General features: G+C 35.5%; 1 protein-coding gene across 6 annotated transcripts in view; it reads left to right on the top strand.

Annotated features, from left to right (window-relative positions):
- PDHX (pyruvate dehydrogenase complex component X) overlaps nt 1-14,695 on the top strand; it is a 36,678-nt gene that overhangs the window by 7,300 nt on the left and 14,683 nt on the right. For all 6 annotated transcript variants that reach the window (XM_017809539.1, XM_017809529.1, XM_017809565.1 and 3 more), the window contains exons 3-6: nt 4,373-4,473; nt 7,859-8,064; nt 9,484-9,582; nt 14,139-14,307. In XM_017809539.1, coding sequence (XP_017665028.1) covers nt 4,373-4,473; nt 7,859-8,064; nt 9,484-9,582; nt 14,139-14,307 — 575 coding nt within the window. The remainder of the gene's footprint in view (nt 1-4,372; nt 4,474-7,858; nt 8,065-9,483; nt 9,583-14,138; nt 14,308-14,695) is intronic.

The following is a 14,695-nucleotide window of genomic DNA, read 5'->3' as shown; positions in this document are numbered from 1 at the left end:
CTTTGAAAGTCTGAGAGCCACTGACTTTGAGGAGAGTCTCTGTTTCATTTTTCTGCTGTGACATGAAATACCATGAAAGATATGGTATTTTTATAGTTGCTTATCGGGGTTTCCTGTTTAATGTCTTAATTATAGTCTACAGTTAAAGCTGATAGAAAAATCTAAATTACTTTCATAACCCTGTTTCCAAATGTGGAAATTTTTCCCTAAAAGAACCCAAACAAAAAGCCAAACTACTCTTCCAAAAAAAAGCCCTAACACCCTTCGTTATCTTAGGTTCTTTGTGCTCTGACAACTGTGTCCTGTTGAAATATGTTGGAGCAACTGGATAAGAAGTGTCAGTTTTGTCTTCTCACAAGATGAATGTAAATGAAAAATGATCTGTAGAAGAATCAGCAGTTTCTGTTCATCGGTTCCTGTTCTGTAAAGAGACCTTTTTCCTGTTTCCTCCTACCATTTCCTCTCTTCAATTTAATATTAAAACAGAGTTTTGACAGTAACTTTGGATCCCAGGTAGCAGTTGTCCATTTTTACAGGACGTATTGCAGAGTTTTAGATGACTGTAGGAGTATATCTTATTCACAGACATTTTTAGATTTGCTAAAGAGATGAAATCTTGTAAAGGTTGTTATCTTTGACAGATACAATTTGAATAACTAAATGTGTTTTGACTATGTGCCTAGATAAACCATTTCCTTTGGCTTATCCTTTTAAGGGTTGATACAGCTTCCATCATTCTGTTATGAGAGCACTTTTGCTTTTACACATTTTGAATATGTTTTGAGAGGTGGCTGGAAGGCAGCTTGTTGCTCCAGTAGTGGATGTGACCTTTTGCTCATGAAACTTCCAGTAAGAATTTCTGCAGAATTTACTAGTAACGATATGGCAGTTTATGTCTGTTAAAAGAAATTGTACCAGTGTTCTTGAAACTTGAAGCTTCAGTTAATTGAGTCCAAGATTATGAGAGAAAGGAATGATCCAAAGTCCTTTTTCTATTCATTACTTTCCAGTAATTGTAAGACATTAAAAATCAACAGCAGCCTGTTTGACAATAATTATAGCATTCAAAATTGCAAAAGAAAGCAAAGAGAGCACGGTAGAAGTTGAAGTAGATTCCTGTTTACTCTACAGCATGAATGAATAAACTTTCCTCTTAAAAAAGGTGTTAGGATGCAAAAGCCATACAATGATTTTTCTCAGTCTTTCCACTACACTTCTACCCTAATGCAAAAGGCAAAAAAGCTTCACACCTATTTTAGTTAATTAAAATAAAATCTTAATTGATGGTTGGACTTTGAGAGAAAACTATTTTAGTATTTTTATTGCTGGACTTTATATTTAGAAAAAAACCCCAAAACTGAATAGAGTATGTTGTCTTATTTGGCTACATCTGTGACCAAATAAGTTCCTATCAATATCTTTTTTTCCTGTAATAGTCTGGAAAATAAACATAATGACAACATTAAAAAAACCCTCAAGATAAATTTTGAAGAAAATAGCAAAAGTGATTTAATGCTTGTACTCCTCCTCTGTGTAAGGGATGCTCTTAACTACTTAATCCTCCAGAAAACTACTGGCCATCTAAAAGTAGTGGCATTGCTGAATATAAATGTTTGATAATCTAATATCCAAGAAAATAAATATTTTTTAATCAATTGAGAGAAGAAAGCTGCTTCCATATGAAATGTTTTTCCCACTGTATAACCAGAAGGGGTCAGTATAATACTATTTTGATAATTTTTCCCATTCTTTTTGTAAATATCAAATGTTTTCATTTTACAGTTTCAAAGGATGGACAGATGATTTCAGTACTGCAGAAGAAAAAGCACTAAATTTAATTGACAGATTTACTTTCCTTCTCATTGTTAATGCAGTTTCATATTGATTCCTGTGGGTAATAAAGTCGTTCTCACAGAGATTAAAAATATGTTTTTAAAAACTTGTATTTATTATGTATGCATTTAATGTTGATGAAAGATGATAGACTGACAGCCCAGGAGACCAAAATCCTCTTGTTATTGTGGGCAGGAAATAGAATGTACAACAGTGCTAGCAGCTTCCATATGCAGTGTAACTCTTGCCACCTTTTGAGACATCAGCTCCAGGGAGTTCACTCTCTATGTTCAGTCGACTCTGATTTGATTTGCAAAGAGTACATTAAGGAATGCAGTTTGTATCCTGTGACTTGGATACTTGTCTGTCAGTAGCTGAACAGAGCATGTAGGCTATTGAATGCCCATTGGATGTGATCTCCCAGAGGGAAACTCTGCTTCAGTAGAGATCCTGACCATTCAGCCTAGCTGTAAGAACTTACGGTAAAAAAAATGAAAAAAAGGCAAACAACCACCCCTCAGATTTTTCAGGCAACTTCTGTTGCAAATACTGCTCTCTCAGTTTAAAGTGTAAGAGCAAAGATATGCTTTGTAAAAGTATTTTTTTCCAATCCTAGATATTGAGAAAGCTGATTTGTAGTTGACATCAAAGTGGGCATTGATTAGGAGCTATAGCAAATTTTATAATCTCTACTGAAAATAACTATGGTCCTTTCTATTGCACTTGGGTATTGAAACACATAAGACTTGAATGCTGCTATGATTTATTCTTAAAATTGCATTTAATAAATTGCCTTCCAAATTTATGACCACTTTATGACTGCAGCAATGAAAGGAAAACAAAAAAAGTACTGGAAAACTGGATTATTTGGTTATCTGAAGACTTTTCCTCTTGCCCTCCCTGTGCAAGGGAATCCTTAGTTTTCTGTGAAGTACCTCAGGTACCCAAGGTAAGAGATGTCATGTGTGACAAACACATGGATGAAAGTATTTCCTTTGTCTCTCTACACTGCTGGAGGTATTGCAGCAGGTCTCTTAGCACGGAGATTTCTTTTTAATGGTGCAGAACACTTACAGTCTGATTGCAGATTAAGATAGAGAGTTAAGCTCCTTTCTACTTGCCAATCTCAGCTCTGTAGATTACAGAATTTGCCCAACAATTTGATTTCTTAACAGCTAAGAAGTACTTGCCTAATGAGCTGATATATGGGCTTCTTGAATTAATGATCCAGTGAAATTAAAACACTAGTGTAGAGCCTGGAGTTCTGACTTCCTCGTATAAATTGTTTATGCTCTAGTTATTGCAAAGTGCATTGTGGCTGTTAGATTATTACATTAAAGAGATCAGGTGCTACCTTATGTATTTCTCTGCCAATTTCTATAATATGAACATTTATGACTTAAAAACTGTAAGTGACTCAGTGTTGAATACTTCCATTGTTTCCTAGTGCAGAGATCACAAGGATCATACAACATCTAAGTTTCCCCTTCTAATTCATGTAGTCCCAAAACAGAAAATAATATTTTTTTAAAAAGTATTTGTCTCTTACCTAAATACAGGTGGTAACCTGCACTAGGTTTGTTTTGATGCTTAAGCACAATAGAGCGATGTCAGGGATTCAACTAAATGCTTAGATCAGTAATGCGGTTGCAGCATTTCTGGTAATGAGGAAATATTAAAATTTTACTTCATATAAAATTGTAGCCATGTTTTAAGCTTGTATGTATTGTCTCTATAAGAAAAAAGTTATATTTTGTTGGAGGTCAAAATGTTCAACTGCCTCAAAATTTTTAATGTAATTTGAGTTTTAATGTTGGCCATCTAGTCAGTATTGATTTGTTGAAATAATCCAGACTCCTAATACCTTTATCATCTGCTAGCAGATACAGATATTCTTCAAAAGCAGCAGAAGAGTATGCTTCAGAATTAATCATGGATTTGTGTAATGTAGCAAAAGCAATTTCTAGCACTTGTGCATATTTTTATTTCACAAAGTAAGTATGTTCCTAAGAGACCTTTTTTAACTATATAGGAGATTAAACAAGCTTTCAGATGTGCTTTCCCAAAGAGAATAAAATTCCTGGGGTTTTTATTTAAATGTCTTTAGTAGTGTAGGTACTACTTAAAGAACTGTGATACTTAAAGATGTTGTCGCCTGTGACCATTGTCTTAAACAGTTTGAAATAGCTTGCTCTGGCTGGTGGCTGACAATGAATGTGGAAGGGTCAGTATTTTATTCATGGCAGCGTTACTGAGTATGTGGTTCTGGAAATAAATTTCATTGTGTGTCTACTTTCTCTTGGAAAACCTACTGTAAACATCAGTATTTGAACACATAACAGCAGTTTGTGTTTCTTGAATCTTGGCAGTTTTATTTGGAAAGAAAAGATGCAATATGATTAAAAACAATGGGGGAGCAACTAGCTTTAAAATATATTAAAGAATATAAAATGACTATATTATATGGCTAGATCTCTTATTTCTATAATCTGAAAAGAAGTTTAGGATAAGTATCCTTAAGTTCTGTTATATTTTGCAGGTGAAACAGTGAATGTTGGAGATGCGTTGTGTGAAATTGAAACGGACAAAGCAGTGGTTACCATGGAATCGAGTGAGGAGGGCACATTGGCTAAAATACTGGTAGGAATTCTGCGTGTCTGGATTGGATGATATAACTTCTCTTTAGACTGCTGTTTAGCATATTTCCTCAAAAATTAGTTTAGATAGCTAAATTTCTGCTCAACTTTGAAAATAATGCACTTGCTTGCATTTCTAGGGAGAACTAATTGCTCTATTTGTTTTGCACATGTACCAGACAACTGGTACATAACACATGATTCTAGGTATGTATGTAATGGATTTTCAGCTACCCTGATTGAATTATGTTGGTTTGTATGTTTTATACCTTATGAATTATGTTCATGCAATATTGTAGTTCATGACATCTTTTACTCTGAGTTATAGAAAACAAGTCACAATCAGTTAGTTGGAATGTGGAATTTTGGGTGATACTTTATCCGGGATATGTGGTCTCTGTGCTAGATTATCTTGTGCTAGTCATTCAGGGTGGAACATTATACAACATGGGCTGACCCAGAGGACAATTCTTGGAGTTAATAATTTTCTGTATTAAAATTAGATTGATTAAGGTTAATATAAAGAACGAGAACTAGGATGAGTGTGAAGTTCTCTGAAAATAATTTGGAAGTATTGATGTTTATGTGCATATATAACAGAGATAATGCTGAGTTTGTTTGGATTCCTTTTTTATGTTTGGCTTTAAATCCTGTTCTGTACCAAGACAGAAGCAGTAACAACTGGACAAGAGAGATCAGAATGGAGGACTTGGTTCTAACCCTAGATTGCTTAAGGTCTGCTTGCAGGTCCTACGCTGTGCTTTACATACAGTGATCTAAAAAGACAAGTTAAATTCTGTCTCTTTTCCTGTCTTCTCCTCCTTCTCTTTTCTAACGTTTTTAAAAAATATTTCTTATTTCAAAATGGCCTGATGCTAATTCTCCTCAGAATTAAGAAGGGTAGGGCTGTAATTCTGTAGCATTCTGTTGCGGCTGCTATGTAGAAGTAAATATTACATTTCTTGAAAGCTCATATTTGATGCTTAAAAATTAAGGGAGACTTTGTCTTGTGCATTAAATATGTAAAATGGAAACATTTTCAAGTTTCTTATCTCTGGGGAGGGAAATTAAAGTGTATTGTTAATTGTGTATAAAGGCAGGGTAAGTATTTACCCTCCCTTTCAATATTCACCACTTTTCTAAAATTTTCTCCAAACAATTTTCAAATATGTGGAGTTCCCTCATGTGTCCTGTGAAGGCTTAAACTGTCAACTAGCCTGTAGCACTTCCAACAAGAACAAGGATATCTTTTCTTTTTCCCTTTTAGAAATTGTGCAGATAATCGTGGATGATTTTAAATAATAAATTTACTTTTTGTTCCAAAACATGTTTTCCAGATATTCCCAGTGCTTAAAGGCTAGTCTGTGCCTCACTTGAAAGAAAAGAAGACATGTAAATTATAGTCTGTTCCTTATGCTCCAAGGCTCCATCCTCAAGGTTTACTTGGGAGGACTAACATTTTGTGTCTTTGTTTCTTATGCTTTTCTCTCTCAAATTCTTGACTTTGAAATTTTCTAAACAGTCTCATTTCTATGCTGGTGGTGTATTGCAGCTGTTTCCTCTCTCCCTCGGCAATAATTAAACAATAGGGTGATTTGGAAGAACTTGAAATAAAATAAAAATGAGATGTGTATTTATAGTAAATATTATGTAATTTGATCAGGGAGATCTCGTCTAGAGAATAGCTACACAAGAGGTATGGATTGCATAATTATATATATTAGATATACTGATATTAATTGCAGTCCAACTACTTAGGAAACAGCAGAATGGGTGTGAGTATGAACTAGTTCCTAGCAAATTCTACCCTATGCACAGTGAGACACCTGTTTGTGCTGTTATCACAAAAGCTTTTTGAACTGGTATATTAGGTTGCCTATCTCTTCTACAGTTGCATTTTCTTACAGCAGCATGTATTTGCATAGTTACCCTTTGCCAAAACAGAAAAGGGAGGGTAGCATCCCATGTAGCAGCTTTTAAGAACTGATGTTCTGTTTAGCATCTTCCTTTTTTGTATAAGCAAAGGCAGCATCCTTTGCAAAAATCAAAGCATCAAAATAAGTGGAGGGCTGGGTAGGGAGGAGAGGTGGTATAAGATGGAACTCAGCTGCAAGTGAAATATATCAGGATTTACAAGAAATTGTCAGTAGTGTTTAATTTCTACAGGATAACTTGCATGTAAGCACTAGTTTATGTTAACAAGTAATATTTCTGTAAGTCTTTTCCTTCTTTTAATTCCATTGCTAGAGTATTTTTTTCCCAGATGTTCAATTTTTTTGTAACACCTTGAAACTTCTGAGGTTTTGTTTTCAACTGTGGAGCAACAAACATAATAAGCTTCAGAGAATCTATTTTGCAGTCCCAGGATGAAGTCTCACATCAGATGTATTTTTTAATCTGTTTTTAATCTCCCTGTAGTTATTTAAATAATTGCTTAGTAATGCTTTCACTATTTTTAATTTTGTCTTCTTCAGCTTTGAATGTTTCCAAAAAATTATTTTGCATTTAATAGCCTAGACAAAAAACTTGTGCAACCTATTCTGCATTTGCAGACACTACTTTGTTAAATTGTATGAGGAGGAGATATGGGCATTGTCTCTGTCTGACTGTGAAGGCTGCTATAATGTCTCTCCAAGGCCTTCCCTTCTCCAGGCTGAACAATCCCAGCTCTCAGCCTGTGTTGGTAGGAGAGGTGCTCCACCCCTCTGGTCATCTATGTGGCTCGTCCTCTGGGCCTGCTCTAACAGGTCCATGTCTTTCCTGTGTTGAGGACTGCAGACCTGGACACATCACTCTAGGTGGGGTTTAACCAGTAGAGGGGCAGAATCATCTCCCTCAGCCTGCTGCTCACGCTGCTTTAGATGCAGCTCAGGATGGGTTTGGCTTTCTGGGCTGCGAGCGCACACTGTTGGCTCATGTCCAGTTTCTCATCCATCGGAGCCCACAAGTCCTACTTATTTCAGGTCTTTCTACATCAGAGATTCTTGGGTTCACTGAGATTTATGCAGAGGATTTTTGGTATTGTGAATAGTGAAAATGAAGCAGTGACTCAAAAATCCAGGTGATGAAAAGTTAAGCAAAATTGTAACAGTTTGTCTGTTCTAGTTCTGAGCTGCAAAGGCTGTGTGTTTAAAAACTTACTTTGATTTCTGAATGCTAACTTGAGGTGTATGGAATTTGGGGACATAGGTTAATATTCATAACCTTATAATAGCAATTATAGTTCATTTCAGTCTTGAGTCATCTTACTAATAATAGGAATAAAATGGGATATATTTTATTGATGAATTGTCATTAACACACCTGAAACTTTCACATCTACCATTTTTATTCATATTAGAGTAGGCAGCACAATATGTAACTTAATGTTCTCATCGCCTTAAATTTAGGTGGATGAAGGAAGCAAAAATGTACGCTTGGGCTCGCTAATTGGTCTGCTGGTAGAGGAAGGACAGGACTGGAAGCAAGTTGAAATACCAGCTGCTGACAGTGATCCATCTTCCCTGGCTCCACCGCCACCTGCACGTCCCTCAGCTCCTGCAAGTCCTTCAGTTGCAGCTCCTCCTAAATTGGAACCTCAGCCTGGAAAACTGCAGTAGGTTTCTGTGTTTGTTATGAAATGGAACTCTTTGTTAGATTAGTATACATGAACCAAAAGTATACTAAGTATACTTTTACCTCAAGTAATAGGCTGTTAGTTTAAGAACGTTTAAGTATGTGTGAGATAATAAGGCTTGCATGCCTAGAATATTTCTTTGCTTGTAAGCCCAAGAAGTCAGTTCAAACAGCATAATTTTATTAGAATAAAATGTACTTTTATTCTGACATGCAATTGCTTTATGAAGGATTTTAAGCTTACAATTAGGAAGAAGTTGTGTTAATATGTGGTGGACACTAATGCTTATGCATCAGATGCTCAGTGTATCTATAACTTGTTTCCTGTTTATATTTCGAGGAGATTTAAAAAAACCAAACAAATGGCACACTCTAAAACCCTTCCAAGCGCTTGTATTTTTGATATTCTTCTAATTTTCATACCAGTGGAATGTGAAAAACTCAAAAGAGTGGGTTTATGTGGTCTTTGTTTGTTTTGTTTTGTTTTAATCTGTTAAGGTGCTCTAAGCATTGTAAACATTCTGGAGGGGGAGTCAACCCCAGAGGGTTAGTCAGGTAACAATAATCTATAAATCACTGCTTCATCTTGCAGGATATATCTTGTTTGGATTTATCACTCCTTATTTGCCGTGAGTTGTGATAGCACAAAAGCTGTGATATTACAGCCTGTTAAAGAAAAGATACGGAACTAATTTTGGTAGCATGTGTTATGTAAACTTTGTAGTTTGAAATTTTTTATTCTCTTGTTTGTGGGATTTTTCTTTTTTTCCTTTTTTCCCCCCCAACCTCATTACCTTTTCAGTCTGGTTTATTCTGTTTACTAAGTGCTGGCAGCGTTCAGGCTTTTCTCATGCAAGTGAAAGACAACTAATTGAGGTCATTGCCCAAGCCTTACCTGTAGTAGGAGGATGATCCACTGAAAGGATCCTTGAAAGGATTATGTCTTACCAACGAATATCAGACAGTGATGTCTCACTGCAGCTGTTAATTAGAGATGTATCCACATGTTCAGAACCAAGTGATCATTTTTGACATACCTTTTTTTGGTAAGAGCTTAATAGACAGTTCTTAAAATTCAATGAGGTGCAAATACAGTCTCCTTTTGGAAATAATGAATTGGAGGTTTTGTGGAAAGACTTGAAACCAAGTATTTATTCTTTTATGAATATGTTGCTTCTTTTGTATCTAAGAATTCTGAAATATCTACATGTTGGCTCTTTTCCTCATTTCAGAAAGCAAGTCATGCTGAGGTGCACTGGGTACTCTAGCTATGTACTCTGCTTTGTAGTTAATCACATTTCTGTTTCCAGACAGAAATGTAGTTTCTCTTGATGTACATTAAATGAAATAAGTTAATCTTATTATTTAAATAGTTTACTTTTTCCCCTCATGTCTTTAGGGTTCGTTTAAGTCCTGCAGCTCGCAACATTCTGGAAACACATGGACTAGATCCAAGCAATGTGACACCTACTGGGCCTCGAGGAATCTTCACTAAAGAGTATGTAGATATTTTGGTAAAGCTGCAACCCCATATTTCTTTATTTCTTCCTTTGAAACTAGAGCAATCACCATGAGATTAATATCAATATATTCAAAAAACCTAGTCTTTGTTCTATTTTTTCCTGTGGATTAGCTTAGTTAAATCTGAAAAACCTAATGAAAAGATAGGGAGAATAGATTAGGAAATATTTTAAGAAGCCTTAATTAAAAAACAAACAAACAAACATTAATATTTTTTATGTCCCACCTTAGCTGTGTGGTAATGCTGTCACATTTCCTGCAGCTCAGGCTAATGATGACTGTTGACTCTTAAGCACCACTGTGAGCTACTGTTGTGTATCTCAAGTACTTTGCTTCTCCAAGATGCATACAGAGCCAAAATAAAATACCAGTGGTGTGTTTTCTTTAACTCTTGGGGATTTCAGATCTTTTGCTTTTTTTCACTGAAGTTCAGTTATGAAATCTGTCAGGATTTCATTTGTTCCCATTTTTAGTAGACTGGGGAGAGCAATGAAGTGTAATGATAAGAAATTCCAGAATTCTGTTTTTCTCCCTTTTTTCCCTGTCTACGATTTAAAGAATGTTTGTTTACAAAGCTGTGGTTTGTTATGATCAGGCTTCTAGTAGTTTATTAAACTTTTTGAGTGTTCTCTTGTAATCATTGGCAGTCAAGCCTCTGAGTGGGGAAGTTGTATATAAAAACACGGTAGATCCAGTGCCTTTAGCCTTGAAATGATGCATTATCTTCACATGAGCATGTATGTTATTGGAGGTGAGGATTTTGGCAGAAATAAATATTTTCGTTCTCGGTAAAATTATTCCTTTCAACAAATTCTCTTACACAGACCTTTCAGGCTGCTGTTGTTTTAGTTCCAGTCAAAGACAACCAGGACCAAGTCAGTATAACTTGGAATTGAACCCAGAAAAGCAGACAGTTTTTTCAAAACTTTTTTTTCTTATGATCTTTGCCTGAGTTGAGATAAAATAAGGAATTGAATAGATATAATATCCTGTGTAACAGAAATCATCAGAGATAATTTCTTCTTAATTATGTAACTGTAACGGTAATTTATGGTGTGTAACACGACTATGGCAGGTGGAAACCCTCTAGGACTTTGAGCTAGTAAATTAACATTTCCTAGTTGTCATGGAGATGTAGCAAAGATTTTTCTGTAGCTATGAGAATTATCTAGCAAAATAATTTCTTTTTAAAACTGCTTTCTTTTATACAAAAGATTTGACTTTGTAATGTCTTTTTAAGGTACAGAATGCCTGGGTTTTTTTAACCATTCTTTTGAAATGGGGTTAATCTTTCATATGCCTACAGACTCTGCCATTATATTCAACTTGAAATAAAGTGTGCAGATTTTTATAGAGAGCTGCTACAGATATTCAGGGAGGTATTTCCTTTGCTACACTCACCAGATTAAAATAAACAAAGAAAGATAGTGACTTACATAAGTAAGCAAGAGTCTTTCCCCTGACTTTCTATCTTTAAATTCAACTCAGTGTAAAATTTTTAATAGCAATAGGAATTTCTACTTAATAGCTTTCTCTGCCACAATCTGTTTCCTTAGTGGGCTGATACTTTATTTATTTATATGCTTTTATTTATTTATATTTTTCTTATGTGTCTGTGCAAGGTTGATTTACAGTTGTCTTCCTCTTGCTTGTTTTGTTGTTGGTTTTTTTGTGGTTTTTTTTTAAAGGAGTGGCAGCTTTTTTTTTATTATTTCTAAGCAAAATCCTTTGGTTTCTTCAAAAACATACTAGAAAACTGGTGGGTCAGTACCAAGTAATTCACAAATTCTGTCAAAGATTGTACCATGCTTCTACTCATCAGCTCAGACACTGTGTTTGGGGGAGCTATGTTAAAACTGATCGCTACAGGCCGCTCCTGTCCTTTCCCATCCTATTTAGTGATCTAGGGATTTATAAATGCAACCATGAAAAGGTGGGGAGGTTAGTTACAAAGAACTGTGTTTTTCTGAGGCCGTGTTCCTCCCATCAGTGCCTTCCCTCCGGCTCTTGTTAAATTAGTGTGGTTTGGGATCTCTGCTCAGACATTTTCAGCTTGCAAATAAAGCACAGTGCAGAGATGCAGTGCTGTTTTTCTGGAGATTATGTTCATATGTATTTGTTGGGTACAGCAGGATCTCTGCTGTGTGCAGTTTGTTGGCTGCCATTGTGGAGGAATGAGCTCTTTCTATAATGCTAATAGGGCAATAAGCCTGATTCCTAAAAGTTTGATGTGTAGCATTCTCGGCTCACCATTTTCCTTCTTCCAGGATATTTTATAGGAATTGAGTAAAGAGATGTGTGTATGAGAGGGGATGGAGACAGTTTAGTAACAGTAACTGCCACCAGAGGAGGCTTGTGTCAATCCATACATCTCTTGTTGCACCTTGGATTCTTAGTGATTTTTAGGTGTCTGTAAAATTGTCCATTTCAAGCAAAGTATATTTGGAATGCAAAATACTCGGTTTACTGTCACTGTTTTTTGGATTTTTGCTAACGTGACTCTATAAAAGACAATACACTTCTGGAGTAGTGGTAAACTGAAGTGTAACAGAGTTGTCAGAATCTGCATACTTCTAATAATAACAATTTGGTAAGGCATATTTTTGTTTAATAAATGTTTATTAGGCTGTGGTATCTTTTCTGGGGAGCAGACTGCTCTTTCATGTTTGTTACCCCCCTCTCTCTCATCATTCTCTCTTGCTATCCTGTGTTGTTAGAAGTTTATAGACTTGTTGGAAAGATGTGACCAACCCTTCCTTTTCCAGTTCTAATAAAGTGTCTATTTGCCTGACTTGTACTAAAACTTGTTTAATTTTATTTTGTTTGATGCCTCCTCCAACTTATATTCAGGCTTGCAGTATTGCAACCATAACAGTCATAACATTGCTGTACCTGTTTTTCCTAATCAGTTAAATGGTGTGGAATTGGGGGGGAGGGAAGTCTATTCATATGTATGTGTAACAAATGTTTATGAATTTTGATTTTTATATATGTATATTTTGTACATATTTGTATGTAATGCTCACAAAAGAGTTTCAAAAAGTCTTGAGTGAATCTTCTAAAAATAAGCTCAATTTTGGCAATACATTTTTCAGTTAACACAGTAAAAGCCATCAAAACCAGATGGTCTCTCTTATGACTGTCAAGTTAAAACCCTTAAGTAATTTTTGGTAGCTTCTAATATGTTAACTAAAAAAGTTGCATTATGTCACGCAGTTACTTCTTTTTGTTTCAAATTATAATGGTAGGGAATGATTTTTAGATTCCATAGAATAATTTTTTTCCCTGATATAGAGGTGGTGTTAAATACTAAACACTTAATTTTAAAGCAAATTTTGGCTGGCATGTTAATGTGGGAAAACAACTAACAACTTTTAATTATGTCAAATTATATCTTGAGCTCAGTTTTTATTTTTAATATTGTTTGCTGAATCAAAAAATCATTTGTTGAGCTAAAAGTAAATTGAAGCAAGTCAGCAATTGATAAAATGCAGTATGCAGAACATACAGAGCATTTTGGTTTTCGGTTCTTGGTGCTGGAGTGCTACTTTTTAAGAAGAACTAAGAACGCATAATGTTCTGAGATTTTGTTCTTCTATATTTAATTTAATGAATAAATTTAATAACAAACTCTTGGCTGTCACTCAAGAATACTCTCACTCAAACAGTGATCCACTGAAATTAGACAGCTTTATTTAGTATTTGTGGCTTGTGTTTCAAAACCATGATAGGGTTGTAAAGAGTCTGATTTTTAATTTGTTTTTAATTTTCTCTGCCAATTTATGGAGCATGCTGCTTTATAAATACAGTGTACCAGCAGTAGATGAAGTATCATGGTTTAAGATGGGAGTTACTCATGTCTGTCATAATGTGCCCAAAAGAGAGAAATGTTGAGGTGGTAGCTATGAAATCCTGGGAGAATAGAGTAGGCAAGGTCCAACCACGGCTGAGACTGTTTAGATGTTACCCAGGTTTTGGCTTTTTTCTCTAGTGTGGTGCTGTCTTTCACTTGGCTTACAGAGTATGGACCTGTTTGCCATCTGTACTTGACTGTATGGCAGAAGGGCACAGAGAAATGACTGATTAAATTTATTACTTAATTTTCAATTAGCACTAAGTAATTACATTAAATTCATATTATTACTAATATAACAGATGAAACAGCTTTTACTTGAGACTTTATAGCCTGAATAAGTGTACCATCTTATTTAGAAGAATTGTTAGCCCAATTCACAAATCACATTGTACGCTCACAGTTACTAATGATGATTGTTGTGCTTCTCTAACACAAATGTTTTCTGTTACTGCATATTCAAACCCTTTTATTCATAGAATATACTAAGAAGATACTACAAAAATAACATAAATTGAATATCATTTAATAATAATCACCTTCTTAATGTTTGGTTTGGCAACAGAAATTTAAATGTACAGAAGTGGCTAATTAGTTAGAATAAGTGATGGAATAGTAATACTTAGGGACTTATTAAATAGTTTCTTTGTTGTCAGTATTTCACTGTGTTTAATCACCAGGGATGCTCTCAAACTTCTGCAAGAGAAGCAGAAGGGTAAACCCACTGAACTGAAACCTATGGTTTCTCCAGCTCCTCTCCAACCTGCTGCAGTGCCTTCTGCTTCGCCAGCTGCTTATCCAAGGCCAGCGGTTCCACCAGTTTCCACGCCAGGACAACCTGCTGCTCTGGTAACACTCCTGTTAAGATTTCAGCATTCCTACAGCTGAATAGTGCAATGGCTGCTTAAGTAACTCTATGAGATTTCTAGAACTGAAGAGAGGGAGGAAACTAAGGCCACTCAGATGGCCTTAGAAAGCCCAGTCATGTGCAGTTGTTAGTAATTTTCAGGGATCCTAAAGCAGTGTAATTCAAACTGTGAAATTCATGAAATTATGGCCTGCATAGTGCTTTGTGTAGCTTGCAAATTGAAGCCATGGAAAAACTTACACTGCAGGCCTTGGAAATGGAAAAGTCAGAGAGGCAGCAGTTTTATTTCAGTCCCCAAACAAGATGCCACTACTTTGGAAATCAACAATATTCTCTTTCCCTCAATCACTACAGGATCAGTATGTGAAT

The sequence above is a fragment of the Lepidothrix coronata genome, unplaced genomic scaffold (assembly GCF_001604755.1).
Source record: "Lepidothrix coronata isolate B3197 unplaced genomic scaffold, Lepidothrix_coronata-1.0 Scaffold1, whole genome shotgun sequence".
Taxonomy (NCBI): domain Eukaryota; kingdom Metazoa; phylum Chordata; class Aves; order Passeriformes; family Pipridae; genus Lepidothrix; species Lepidothrix coronata.
This window is presented reverse-complemented; position numbering and strand designations above follow the sequence as displayed.